Source organism: Octopus sinensis, linkage group LG10 (genome assembly GCF_006345805.1).
Source record: "Octopus sinensis linkage group LG10, ASM634580v1, whole genome shotgun sequence".
Lineage (NCBI taxonomy): Eukaryota > Metazoa > Mollusca > Cephalopoda > Octopoda > Octopodidae > Octopus > Octopus sinensis.
The window spans coordinates 27,152,043-27,167,093 of record NC_043006.1 but is presented as its reverse complement, the minus strand read 5'-3'; the positions used below and the strand labels follow the sequence as shown (position 1 = coordinate 27,167,093).

At 35.5% G+C, this 15,051-nt stretch overlaps 1 protein-coding gene across 7 annotated transcripts in view; it reads right to left on the bottom strand.

Annotated features, from left to right (window-relative positions):
• Positions 1–410: 410 nt before the first annotated feature.
• Positions 411–15,051, bottom strand: part of LOC115216805 (breast cancer type 1 susceptibility protein homolog) — a 69,067-nt gene continuing 54,426 nt past the window's right edge. For all 7 annotated transcript variants that reach the window (XM_036506411.1, XM_036506409.1, XM_036506410.1 and 4 more), the window contains 6 exons: positions 14,399–14,576; positions 12,009–12,096; positions 10,807–10,931; positions 9,398–9,533; positions 4,977–5,108; positions 411–613 (listed from right to left, as the gene is read on the bottom strand). In XM_036506411.1, the coding sequence (XP_036362304.1) occupies positions 510–613; positions 4,977–5,108; positions 9,398–9,533; positions 10,807–10,931; positions 12,009–12,096; positions 14,399–14,576 (763 nt within the window). In that variant the 3' untranslated portion in view covers positions 411–509. The remainder of the gene's footprint in view (positions 614–4,976; positions 5,109–9,397; positions 9,534–10,806; positions 10,932–12,008; positions 12,097–14,398; positions 14,577–15,051) is intronic.

Here is a 15,051-nt window from a genome sequence, read left to right as displayed (position 1 = left end):
TGATAGTTGTGAATGAACGTCTCTGTCATGCAAGTATCATCCTTTGTTTCCAGTCTTTCATGGGAAAATATTACCTTATTTAAAAACAGGTGAGAGTTAGCAACAGGAAGGGTATCCATCTGTAGAAAATTTGCTCCAACAAAATTCTGTCCAATCCATGAAAGCATGGGAAAGTAGATGAAGATGATGATATAAACAAATGCTGCCGAAAGTTAAAACAAAATAAAATAACAAAAACTTTATTAATTTATTAAGAATTAGAACTTGAAGAAAGCAAACAAAAGTCTAAATGTGATGTAATCAAAAAGAAGCAATGCTGCATAGATTGTGGAAATCAGAAAATGTGTAACGGAAGTCCATCAATAGCAGGAACCATATTACAACCAGTATATATGACATATGAATTTTTCACAAAGCTTTTGAAGAATTTTTCTTTTACTGACTAATAAAGGTAATCTTAATGGTTTTGTCAGTAAGAAAAAATTAAATAAATACCCTTAAATCCAATATCATAATAAAATGTAACCATCCAAAGACTGTATTTCATACATTGCCAAAGAGTCTAAAAGCCACTCGCGGGATAACAGTAACACACCTTTCTTTTTATGAACATCTGAAAATAAAAAATTAAAAGTTGAAAACTTGTTTTTGTGCTATATGCCAAACAATAAACAAGTTTGGGAAATGTTAAAAACGAATTTTTGAAAAGAAATGAATCAATAGTTTACACTAAAACCTAAAATATATCAGGATCATTCTTTTATAGGGACTTCACACTATGTATTGTAATAAATTACAATGCTACAGTATATGTCTATGAATATATCTAGATGTATACATGTTTCAGGTTTACATTTGCATGTGTGTGTGTGTGTGTGTGTACCCATCTCAGATTTACATATATGTATTGTATTGGCATCCTTTCTGTCTCGGGAGACAATGGAGTTGCGCATTTTTTTTTTTTTTTTCTAGGTCTAGTCCGGCTGTTATATTTTATTTCCTGTTACATTTCTTGCTGTGGCTGTGTAGTCCTATCCTGGACAAACACTCCCTCTGGCAGGTACTGCAAATGTAGCGAAGACTGTTCCTGGCTGGTTGTAGTGTCATGGTCTCTTCCTTTCTTTCCATTTCTCCTCTCTCTTTCTGTCACTCCTCTGTATACCCTCTTTTACTGTACGTCGCCATTCTCCACGGTTGCCGGCGACTGCCTCCCAACCGCTAATGTTGATGTTGCAGGCCTTCATATCCCTTTTGCAAATATCCTTGTAACGTAAGATCGGTCTACCCACAGACCTAGTACCCACAGACCTAGTACCCAGTATACATATATGTATACTGGTCTCAGATTTATATATATATATATCATTGTATAATGTCCCTCTTCCATGCAAGCAAGGGTAGGACAGTTGACAGGAGCCGGCAAGGCAGAAAAGCTACCCTAGGCTACTGTGTCTGTTTTGGCAGGGAATTTATGGCTGGATGCCCTTCCTAACACCAATCACAGCGAAGGTTAGTTTTGGTATGATTTTTACAGCTGGATGCCCTTCCAAACACCAACCACGTTACAGTGTGAACTTGATGCTTTTAATGTGGCAACCAGCACTGGCAGGGTAACCAAGAAGATTAAGAATGAAAATTTTAACAAAAGGATACCACTTCTTTGAATATTATGAGTATACACCAAATTTTTACCACAATAGAGGGAGGAAAAGGAAATTGCAAGGAAAATAGATTAATATTTATATACTTATTACTTATCTAAAATATCAACTTATTATATGGTTTCCATGGAAATTGATCAAATAGATTTAATTGGTATTTAATGGGGGGGGGGGGCAACATGGGAATAGTCAGGCGGCATTGGCATCAACCACACTCGAATAGTGCTTTTTACGTCCCACTGGCAAGGGTGCCAATCAGGTGGTACTGTCATCAGTCAGAACAAGAACTATAATAATGATTTCTTGGGTGTTTTTTTGGTTTTTTTAAAGAGGAGTTAGGGTTATAATTAAATTGAACCCAACATTTTGTGACTTCATGTTTTATTAAAATAATAAAAATGAAATGTTTTGAGATTTGATCTCAGAACATCAAACAAAATAAACTCATATACTGCAGACTATTTAGTTTAGTACCATCTTCCTGCCTACTGTTACTGCTACAGCTGGCAGTGGCAACTGCGATGATGGTAGTGACTGTGGCGGCAGTAACAGTGGTGGTAGCGTCAAAAGTGAACAGACATTGTTCTATTTAAGTTTGTTATTGTCCTCTCTAAATTATGTGGCGATAAGCAGTGCAGAGATAAATACGTTTATCTTGCAATTATAGCTTCAATCTTCTCCTAAATGTGTTGATTCCAGTCATTTTATATTATATTACATTATAAGGAGTGGATGTGTGGTAAGTAGCTTGTTTACCAACCACATGGTTCCGGGTTCAGTCCCACTGTGTGGCACCTTGGGCAAGTGTCTTCTACTATAGCCTTGGGCTGACCAAAGCCTTGTGAGTGGATTTGGTAGACAGAAACTGAAAGAAGCTCGTCGTATATATGTATGTGTGTATATATATATATATATATATATATATATGTATGTGTGTGTGTGTGTATATATATATATATATATATATAATATATATATATATATATGCGTGTGTGTGTTTGTGTGTCTGTGTTTGTCCCCCTAGCATTGCTTGACAACTGATGCTGGTGTGTTTATGTCCCTGTTACTTAGCGGTTCGGCAAAAGAGACCGATAGAATAAGTACTAGGCTTACAAAAGAATAAGTCCCGGGGTTGAGTTGCTCGATTAAAGGTGGTGCTCCACCATGGCCGCAGTCAAATGACTGAAACAAGTAAAAGAGTAAAGAGTATATCCTATTATATTATAAGCAATTATCTGATATGATTGCCCAGGAGTAAAGAGAATATTCCAAGTAAACTAAGTCAGTCAAAACAGTTTGATTGTTGCTTGAGGTATTTCAAGGCTAAAGCTGATTGTATTAAAATTGGCTCCAGTAGAACTCAGCACTGAAATTACATCAAGTCCTGGGAAATGACCTCAGCCCTATGTCTTACGGTCACCTTGCCAGCTGCTTACCACTATACAACTCATGCAACATAACTTAATAGCTGTTTAATATTATAGTCTTGACTCATTTAGGCAATTTCAACAACCGTTGAGACCTGCTCATATCTAGGAGCAAAATGCATCACACAACAGTTTATTTGACTAGAAAGAAATTAGAAGTGACTCCAAGCTTTAGTTATTGTAATGGCTCTTCGGTGGAAGATAAGTTGTTGAATGTGTTTATTAAAAATATTTCCCCACTTAAAACCACAAACCATTTAATATAAAGTGGAAGTAGAGTTAGAGAAATATGTTAATTTGATACATTGTATACACATTTCAGTTGTATTATTATGATACCAAAAAACAGATTATACAAAAAATATACATGCACATACATACATATATATGAACATGTGTGTGTGTATTTAGGTTGAATGAATATGAGAGGAGTGCTCAATACATGTTGAAAAGGATATGATTTTTTTTTTAAAAACAGTTTGTCTTGCACCTCAAGTTGTAGTAATGTGAAACTCAAGTCACAAAACAAACTTTTAGTTACAGTTTCAATAAAAAATAGTGTGTATGAGGAGAGAGAGTGGGTGAGTGAGTATGGCAATGAGTTAACGCGATCAGAACTTGTGAAAGGAGACCCAGAAGAACATGCGACAAAGTGGCTATGGTTGACCTCAGAACCTTGAGCCTCATGGAAGAAATGACAAAAGACTAGGATGGCTGGTGATATGTGACTCTCAAAAAGACACTGTCCACCTTATCAGAACTGAATTCTGGAAGCATTATATGTATGTATGTATGTGTGTATATATATGTCGCCTGGTCAGAAGGTCGAGGTACGTAGCATTTGATAAATCTATTTTAATGGAGAGTTGCGCTGATGAAAGATATGAAATTATATTTCTAATCTAGAAACATGTTCGCAAATGACCGTTAGACTTTGTTTTCGTTATTTATTCCATCTAATTTGCATACGTGAATTACAGGGATATGTCGTATGTGGAGTCCCATTTGTAGAAAATAGAAATAAACAGTCTATGACTGCTATTTCTAATTTTTTCGGTATGCGGCCAAGCAACCTGTTGCCTGCCCCTTTCATTTATATATATATATATATATGTGTAAATGGTATTTCACCCAATCTCCACTTCAAGTCACCCAATCCATCCATCTTTTTCCTCACTGCAGCTCTCCTTTGATATCATTTTATTTTTTTCTTGATACATGGAGCCATTTCACTTGTTATCCATTCTTCATTGTTCTCTCCACCCATATTATTACATTTGCCATCCACCACCACCACCATCAGATCACCAACTTATCTCTCTGCAGCACCAATCCTGCTACCTCTGTAACCCCACACTCCTGCAGCCTACCTAACTACATGTCAAATCTCTTTCTGATCCCCACCCTGTCAACCATATCATTATTATCCTGCTGCTCCCTTCCCTCCATTTTCTTCTGCATCCCTCTTTTGAGTGCCTGAGTAACACCTTGTAGCTTCATTAGAGCCTCAATTATGAAGTGTAATTTATTTCAGGTACTCAACTGAGTCCACTGTATCTTATAGCAGAAACAGCAGTAAAGCTGATGAAGTTCTTAAGACAATCATTTATTTCTTTGTCATTTCATGTTCTTATCCTGTATTCAACTAACACTTTGTTCTGCAGCAAATGAATATCGAGTTCTACACCAGGTTGTCTCACAATGCCTAAGCAATATACACATACATACAAACAGACAGACACACATACACATATGTATACATGTACAGACATGTGTGTTCGTTTATAGCTAGGACAGAAGAAAAAACACAATTAAAAACATTGAGCATAAGAGGCAATCTATTGTTTTGAAAACGGAGAAAGAAATATGAAAGTTAAATCAGACTTACTTTTTGCTAACTTATGAGACTCCTGATTACCAGATGATATAATTAAACAAGTTTTTTTAGACTTCAGATCAAAACAGTTAGAATTAGTCACCAATTTTCCACCAAGAGTTTTTACCAAATTTTCTAAGACCTCTGAAATTGAAATGTATAAATGAAATTAGAAATTTTCTTTATTGTAAAGTGCCTAAGTGCTGGTTATAGCTCTAGCTAAGAATTCAAATGCCCAATTCTATCTCATTATTATCATTAATATTCTCTCACACCGGCAGCCTAAGGTTTTTGCTGCTTCACAGTGCCCAATTCTCTCTCATTATCAAAATCATTATTCTTTCAATCCAGCAGCAGCAGTGCTAAACCCATTCATTCAGTTATGTTACCCTAAATCCCAAAAGTCCATCTCCTCGTGTTCTTTCTTGGACCAGCCTAACTCTGGTCTCTCTCTCTCTCTGTTTCCTTAACCACTTGCTTCTCCCAACACTTTACCTCTGCTACCCCTACCCCACCCTATATAAACTAGCTCATTCAGGTTCTCCTACCTCATATTTTAATACTCCGCCACATGGAGTAAAAACCAGAAAACATTCAGGTAAGCAACCTTGTTTTCCAACCTAGCACACATCTAAAACCTCTTTTTAGCACAATTATAATTACTTTATTATTTCATTTCATTATCTCATTATTATCATTATCTACGTAAACACAGTTTCGCGTTCCATGCTGTATGTTTAGAAAAAAAAACTTAAAATCCCTTCAATCAACCCAACTCTCTCTCTCTTTCATGCTCATTTATTATTGTCATTTATTCATTCATTTAACTAATTTCGTCAAAGTTTGACTGGCCAAAAACTGTTGGTTATAGCTCTAGTTAAGAATTCAAATGCCCAATTCTATCTCATTATTATCATTAACTAGCAGTATTGCCCGGCTCGTGCGCTCTATGCACGTGCGAATTAAGCTAAACTTGGATGAAGTCCAATCAAAATTCAATTATTTTGGTTTTAAAATCAAGCATTTAATGCCCTCTATTTTTGCGCTTATGTGTTCCATTTCCTCAATAGGAAGTACATAGAAGCGTTTCATAAATTTTTGTTGATCAAATAATTGCATTGTTGAATTATTCTTTTAGATCAGTATTTCTCATACTCTCCATGGTTTCTCATTGCCTGTTTCCCTTTCACTAAACATTTTTATATCTTACTTTCCCCTATCCCCTCACACCACTCTCATTCCCCTCGCTATCTTATGTCATTCTATCACTCAGCCATTATTTCTTCCAAGGGAGGCTACTCCCTAACATTGATAGTCTTTCTAGAGTTACCTCCTTCAATGCTCAAACTTTAATCTATAATCTATAAGGCCTAAACAAACACATTATCGATTTTTGCACTTGCAAGATGAATTTCGAAACAGAAATAGCGCAGTTCAATTTTCATTCGCCTAAACTTTAAGTGACCCATTTTTGGTGGTTCTACGATTTGATGGCTAGGAGGAGATGTGCCAGGAAGTTAAACACACAGATAGACACACAAGTTGAGTTTTATATATATAGATGTTTTCTCACACCGGCAGGCTGAGTTTTTGTTGTTTCGCAGTACCCAGTTCTATCTCATTATCAGAATTACTATTTTTTCACTCCAGCTGCGGCAATGTTAAATCCATTCATTCAATTATGTTACCCTAAATCCCCAAATTCTGTCTCCTCATGTTCTGTCTTCAACCAGCCTAACTCTGGTCTCTATTCCATTCTGTTTTGTTAACCACTTGCTTCTCCTTACACTTTACCTCTGCTCACCCCACCCCACCCATCCCTATATAAACTAGCTCATTCGCATTCCCCTACCTCATATTTTAATACCCCACCACACAGAGTAGAAACCAGAAGATGTTCAGATAAGCAACTTTGTTTTCCCAACCTAGCATACATCTAAAACCTCTTTTCAGCACAATTATAATTACTTTAAATCTCTGAACGAGGTATAAACAGTAACTGCACAACAATGTGAGGTATACTTGCCATCTCAATATGGCTAACTACTAAGGGTGGGTGTTACTGTAGCTTGTAGCCCTAAGAGAACATCGTCCCCAGCTGACTTTAGGCACAGTTACTGTTTATACCTCGTTCAGAGATTTATTATTGCTTGCAGACAGTTTTTCGAAATCAGTGACGAAAAGTTACTGGAAAAACGATATAAGAATTTGCATTGGGACCTTCCTTCATCAAAAACCGGTGATTGTCGTACGCTGATGACAGGTCAAAACATAGAAACTACAGTCCGTGCGTATCACTTAGGTTGACGAGGGAAGGGTGACCTCCCTTTGCAAATACTATAAGGGCACAGAAAGTGTGCCTAAAGCCAGCTGGAGACGATGTTCGCCTGGGGCTACAAGCATCAGTAACACCCACCCTTAGTGGTTAGTCATATTGAGATGGCAAGTATACCTCACATTATAATTACTTTATTATTTCATTTCATTACCTATTTCATTACCTGTCTATGTAAACACAGTTTTGCCTTCCATGCCATACGTTTAAAGACAAAAAAGATCCCTTTGCTCAACCCAACTTTCTCTCTTTCTCTATGTCTTTCACACTCATTTATTATTGTCACTTATTCATTAATTCATCTAATTTTGTCAAAGTTTGGCTAACCAAAAACTGTTGGTTATAGCTCTAGTTAAGAATTCAAATGCCCAATTCTATCATTATTATCATTAATATTTTCTCCCTCTGGCAGCCTGAGTTTTTGCTGTTTCGTGATGTACCCACCACTCCCACCTCCACCACCTGTCCCGGAAGTCTGACCTCTATCAGATGTCTCTGCCATGAACACCTCCAAAGGCTTAATATTCCTCCATTTCTACTTAGGTTTTATCTCCTATGTAATGTAGTGATTATGTAGTGCATAAAATTATGATGTAGTGTATGAAGGTTGAGGGCTATTGTATGTTTATGAGTTCTGCCAAATACAAGCTTTCTTTTCTGCTACATGATGCTGCTGTCCCGCATCCCAGAGTCTCACAGGCTCACACCTCCCTCGCACTCAGAGTTGGCACACTGAAAGGTGGGTCTGGTGAGATTGTTGAGATGCTTGAACGGAGATGTGTAGATTTGTGCAGCATCCAAAAAGTAAGGTGGAGAGGAGGTTCTGCTAGGTCCCTCACAGGCAAAGAACATAGGTATAAGATTTTCTGAGCAGGGGACACTGATGGGGTCGGGAGCGTGGGTATACTTCTTGTGGAGAAATGGGTCGATAAGGTAATCGAGGTAATCAGAGTCTGTGATAGTGCTACATCATGGGTTAGCAACAATTATCTCGGCTTAAGCCCCTCAGCCAGGGCTGTATGATGGACAGAAAGACTGATTTTATGACACCCTTTTGCAGACTACCTCATTGACAAATAACAGGGACTTTCTCTTTGTGGCTGGCAACTTCAATGGGCATGTGGGACAATATGCAGGGGACTTCCATGGGGTACAAGGAGGCTATGATTTGGGTTCCTGCAATGAAGAGGGAACCAGGCTGCTGGAGTTCTGCGATGCAAATGATCTTATGGTTTGTAATACTAACTTCAGGAAACCTGCCAGTCACCTATTCACCTACCGATCTGTTGGGTTTGAGTTTTCCTCAGGTGTGTGGGTTTGAGTGGGGTAGTAATCAAGTTTTACGAGGTGTTTTGGAGGAATTTTTATTGATTATGTTATGTTATTGTTTAGAATTTATTCATGTATGGAGAGCTTTGTAAGCGAATGTGTATGTTTATGTTAGTAGTTTAGTTATTTGGTTTTATTGTATTTAATTTCTTGCTTTGACAATGTTAAAACCAAAGGTACAAAGTTCAATAATTAAAATCTTAACTGGGTGTGTCAACTTTTTTGTAATAGAATTTTATATTATATATATATATATATATATATATACATACATATGAAAATAAGCAATCACATCACTGAAATCTGAAAGCTATGAGATAATTCATGATTAATTCAAAACAATATGAATAAATAAGCTTTACATTTGTCAGAAGAATCTGATTGCTAAAGAGTTAAAGAACCTACATCTCAAAAGTTCTATTCTGAGTTAATATACAGCGTGTCCCAGAAGTCGCGCACCACCCTGGTTTTTTAAAAGAATATACCTTTAGTGATTTCAAAAACACGTTATTGAAATTAATCATAACAAATGCTCAAATTGAGCACCCTCTACAATAAAACATGCTGAAAAAAATATAATATAATAAAACAAAATGCTTTAATTATTTTAAATGAAAACCAGAATGGTGCACGACTTCTGGGATACCTTGTATATTTGAGTATATATTAATTTTTGTGTATTTAAATTCTTTTCATAGTTTTTATTATGCCAATACTATTAGACAAAGGGAGACAAAGTGAAGATAAAAAGAAAGATTAAGATACTAACCTAATGGTAGTTCAGAGGTTTCCCCAGTAAAATAAATTTGATAGGATGTTAAAAGATTTGTATTTGATAGACGTGATCGTGTTGGCCCTCTGTGATGTTTACCATTAACAGTATCACCAGTGATTTCAAAATTAGCCTAAAAACCAAAAGACAGCTTAGTAATCTGTTTTCATTCACTAGTATAAAACAAAATAAAATAATTCAGCAGGTTCAGAAGGAAATAGATGTAATGCCAATAAATAAGGAGTATAAATCTGATACAGCTCATCTTTCCAATATTCTTTTAAACAACATAAACAGTTATATGAAAATTGTCTTCACTGTTGTAACTAACAATGAAACTGCTTCTTGTTGTGGTTGTGTAACCCTGGTTGGTCCTGATCCAATGATCTATGACATTACCATACTTCAACCTCTCACTTTGCTCACAGCAACTTCTGGTTGTTTTCCCTCTCTCAGCTGAGATGTCCTTGTATCGCAAGCTACTTAGCAACTACACAGGTTCTGGTACCACATAAAAAGCATCTCTGCAAATGCCATGTAAAAAGCACCCAGTACTGTAAAGTGGTTGGCATTAAGAAGGGCATCCAGCTGTAGAAATCATGCCAAAACATGACTGGAGCCTGGTACAGCCCTCTAGCTTGTCAGCTCCTGTCAAACCATCCAACCCATGACTGGTAATGGAAACATCAAACGCAAGGATCCCCAAACTTTTTCATGGAATCATTGATCCCTCAGCAACCTCAGGCATGTACAAAATATAAATTAATAATAATTTAGTAGATGTGCAGTTTCTATGTTTTCTAGAGTCTGTCATCACCTCCTTACTTCCTCAGTCATCACATAGATATTTCCTTCAAATATATAACCATACACTGGCCATTATTATAGCTCAATTAAAAATGTGTATAAGCAAGTTGTATTTTATGTATTTTTACTTCTTAAACAAATGTCAACATTTGACCCTGGCATTTATCAACTCCCTTTTTACCCCCAGGCATTTATTGACCCTTTGAATAGTCCCATTGACCCCCACAGCTCAATATTGAGCTCTTGGGAGACCCCTGATCTAACTCCTCACAAACCACATATCTGTTTTGTCCACAGAAAAATAAACAAATTTAGTAAAACAATTCTAAGTCAAAAGTAATTAACAGTTCAGAGCTTCACGTTGAGTAATTTTGTCTTAGACATTCCAAGTTTTACTTCAGCTATTTTATACACTGGTCTCTGCAGGGTTTCATTAGGCCATAAGCATGCTACAATAATATATAACATATATGTTGAAATACTTCCCTAAAATGTTAAAAAATTCCATAGCATTAGAGAGAAGAGATTGTTTAGTACAATAACAGCTATTAGCTTGAATTAAAGTAACAAAAGAAAATGAAGAAATAAACTTTTACTACCTCTTTTAATGGTATCTCACTCTTCATAGATTGCTCTATCCATTGGAAAGATACAACCCAACATTTATGGGCAATTCCCTGAAAATATTTCAGTGTACGATCACAGTAACGCACCTGTGGAGATACTAAACAAGATATTTGTCTCTTACTGTTTGAAAGGCCAGTATGAGTAAAAGCATCAATGTTAATAAAGGTTAACATAGCAATTAGTGATATGATAACCACATCAAACAAAAGTAACAAGCATGCTAAAAGGTTCATCACAGCTAAACTTTTTTGTTAAATATTTATAGATATATTCTGAGGTTTGTACTCCTGAGGAAAGTTTTTTAGCGTGAAGTTTGTAGGTAAAGAAACTAAGATGATAAGAGAAAAAAATGAGAAAGGCATCAGGCTGGTTTAGGTGGTGGATAGTTACACAGCTTGCTAGTTCAGGAGAGCTGAAGTTGTTGAAAGATGCAGAGAAGAAACAGTGATCTGTGAATCAGTGACTGTTACCTGCTAGGGTGAGTGAATCTTTTCATGAACCATCCACATTAAAGCCAATTAATTTGTTACATTTTTTTTTCTTTGCGGATATAAGAGTTGAATATGGTCTACATATTTTTCATACTAAATACCTTTACATCATCAAGAAAGTCCATATAAGGAATAGAAATACCATTTGTTTCTTGATTTACACAGACAAAAATCTTTACTTGGAATTGTTTAATGATAATTATTTCAAAAAGAAATGTCCAGAAAGAAAGAAACCAAATCTGCTAAAAGTATTATCAACAAAAAATACCTATGACACAGTCAAGTAAGGATCAATAGATTCAACATATCAAACATGCCATCTTCATAATCTCTTGCTCCCTCACCAAAAATACAATTCTGTATAAAGGATTCAGTTTTTAATATCTCAACAGATTAAACGGTGTCAAGCAAGCAGAATCATTAGCACACCAGCAAAATGCTTAGTGACATTTCATTTGTCTTAGGCTCTGAGTTCAAATTCCACCTTTCATCTTTCTGGGGTCAATAAAACAAGTACCTGTTGAATACTGTGGGTGATGTAATCGAATTATTTCCTCCCCCAAAAGTACTGGCCTAGTACCAAAATTTGAAATCAATATTTCAACAGATATGATGAAACTATACTTCAACTGAACATTTTAATTTATATCCTAATTAGAGAATGTATGCAAAATTCTGCTTACCTGTCTTTACTATAACATGCGTTACTTCTGACGAAAATTGCGAAGAAAACTTATACCCAACTTTATCACAAAACTGTTTGAGTTTATGCTGCAAATATATTGATTATCTATCATTAAATTCAAGTCTGTATGTGCAGAAATTTCTATTCAAGAGAACTTATTTTTCAGTGTTGAATGACACTTAATATGAAAGAGAACCAATAATTATTTCAGTCAGTAGCAACTTGGTATTTAGTACCAAGTTGAAAATAATTTAGATTAAAAAAGCATCAAATATTAACTCAATAGTAAATAATATAAAAACAAACTGTTATCAATAAGTTATCAAAAGTTATCAATAAAGCTCTCCTGCAAACTACAGGAAGCTTATAACATATATTCAAACATGTCTTATGCAGAAGTGTTAAATGTCAATTGTTTTAAAACAAAACAAATACATCAAATACCACAATTATCACATCTCCAGACACAGCCATTACAGAGACAGACATAAAAAGAAAAACACAATTAGGGAAATAAAAGTTACCCCTGAAGTTGGGATAGTACAATGATTTCCTTTCATAACAAAAATTTCACACACACAGAAGTAACCCAGCAGAAAATACACATTAACCCTTTAGTGTTCAGATTATTCTGTCAAATGTGATGTTTGTTTATTTAAAATGGTTTGAATTAATCCTGCATTATCTTGTAGTTTAGAGATTTCAGTAATGTGATTTTTTAGTTTTAGAATGACATGGTAGGGCTGAGGTGAGAGGCAAGATCTGGTCAGTTTCAATATAAAACAAGTTAAATATTTTGGCCAGATATGGCCAGTTTGAATGCTAAAGGGTTAAAAAGGATCTTCAATAACTACAATACAGATAGAAATTGTTACATCGATACAATGAAATCTAATGTAGCTTGAGATATCACTATAATTCATTATAAAATGAGAATAACATCCCTGACTCAGGGCTGTCATTTCACCAAAGCTGAAAAACAGCTACAAAACACATGTAGATCTGTTATTCAACCAGTCTTTAGCTTTCAAAGATCATAAGCAACTCTAACAAAATAAATAAATAAGAAAATGGCTAAGATGGCTGTTACAAGCCATTCGTCCATTCCTAATTACCTCATTTCCTCCCAGATTATAAAATCTTTGTTTTAACTGCTCACAACTCTAATAGTTAGCTGTCTTACCAAAAGTACAGTATATATGATTCTAGAACCAGTTGCAAGCTAAAATGAACCTACTCAAAAGATGTTCAATGATTTTTGCTATCACCTTCATTCATCATCATCATCATTTAACATCCATCTTCCATGCTGGCACGCATTAGATGGTTTGACCAGAGCTGGTAAGCTGGAGAGTCACACCAGGCTCCAGTTGTCAGTTTTGGATTGATTTCTACAGTTAGAGGCCTTTCCTAATGTTAACCACTTTACAGCGGTTCTGAGTATCTTTTACATGTCACCAGTACAGGTGCCTTTTACGCATCACCAGCATGGATGCCTTTAATGTGTCACCAGCACAGGTGACTTTTACATTTCACCGACACTGGCCACAACCACAATTTCACTTGGCTTGACATGTCTCCCCCCTACTGATTAAGCTGTTTAGTTACATGAAGGGCCATTAATAGCACCAACTAACCTTCATGTTTCCAACATGTCAGCAACCATCTCTGAAGCTCTTGCAACTTTCTTTAACATTTCTCCCTCCCAAATTGATATTCGGTTTTGTGCAGTAGATTTACCTTATCTGTTTATACATCTTTCATCATCATCATTGTTTAGCACCAGGCCCAGTCTGATCTGGCAATGTTTCTACGGCTGGATGCCCTTCCTAACGCCAACCACTCTGTGAGTGTAGTGGATGCTTTTTACGTGCCACCGGCACAGGTGCCAGACAAGGCTGGCAAACGGCCACAATCGGATGGTGCTTTTTACGTGCCACTGGCACAAATTTTGAAGGACACATTCATAGTGAATGTGTCTCTGCTCCTTCAACAACAACAATGCCATACCACCACCACTATGTTGATATGACATTGGCAGTAGCAAAGGCAACAGTAATGAAGCTATATTGTTCAATGTCTTAAAAAATATTTAATGTAGGACTAGCAAAAATGTCCTAAAAATAACACTATAAAATTTTTAAATATGTATTTCCAATGAGAATCGATAAAACATTCAATATTTTCTGATGTTTCTATGATAAAATGAAGAGAATCTAGTTATAATTAAAAGGGTATTTATCAATAGACTAATTGCACAGATATATATGATCAACTTCTTTTCTAATTATCATTGTTAATGATGATGATTTAATGACTACAGTATTTTATAGTGTACAGCAGCTTCCATATTTATGAACATTAGTAAAAATCAGAACATATATTTACCACATCAACATTTGACAAGCCTGTAGCAACAAGATATTTTATCTGCTTAAGTCTGTTAGTTGACTGCATGTCAAACTGCACTTCCTCTTCTTTCTGATCAAAGTCAATATTAACAAAAGACTTAAATGGATTTGATGAATTGTGAGAAGGTTCACATTTGATACTGTTTTTACTTTTACTGCAAAAATTATAAATGTATATATTAGAAACAAATAAATCAATGGCAAAGTGTAATTTGATACATGAAAATCTTTTAACTGATCAGATAAAGTACAATTAACCCTTTAACTGCGAAATTATATTTCATGGTTAGTTCATTGATGAAGTTTAATATCTACCAAAAATAGAAATAGAATTGGTATTACTGCAAGCCTCAGTAAACTTGACATATCACAAGAGAAAATAGTTCCAAACATGACATTCCTCAACAAAAAATAGATTGATATATAAAACTGCTTTCCAGGGTAATGAAATTTTAAATGGATATATCTGCTTTCCACAGTTAAAGGGTTAAGAGCCATTTCTAATGAGCTACAAAAATGTAAGCATTCACTTAATCTTTCAGCTACACTCAAAAGTATCAGAAGGTATTATAGATAACACCTTAGTATTAGATATGAGAATTAAGTATTAGCAGTATGCAATGTATAATT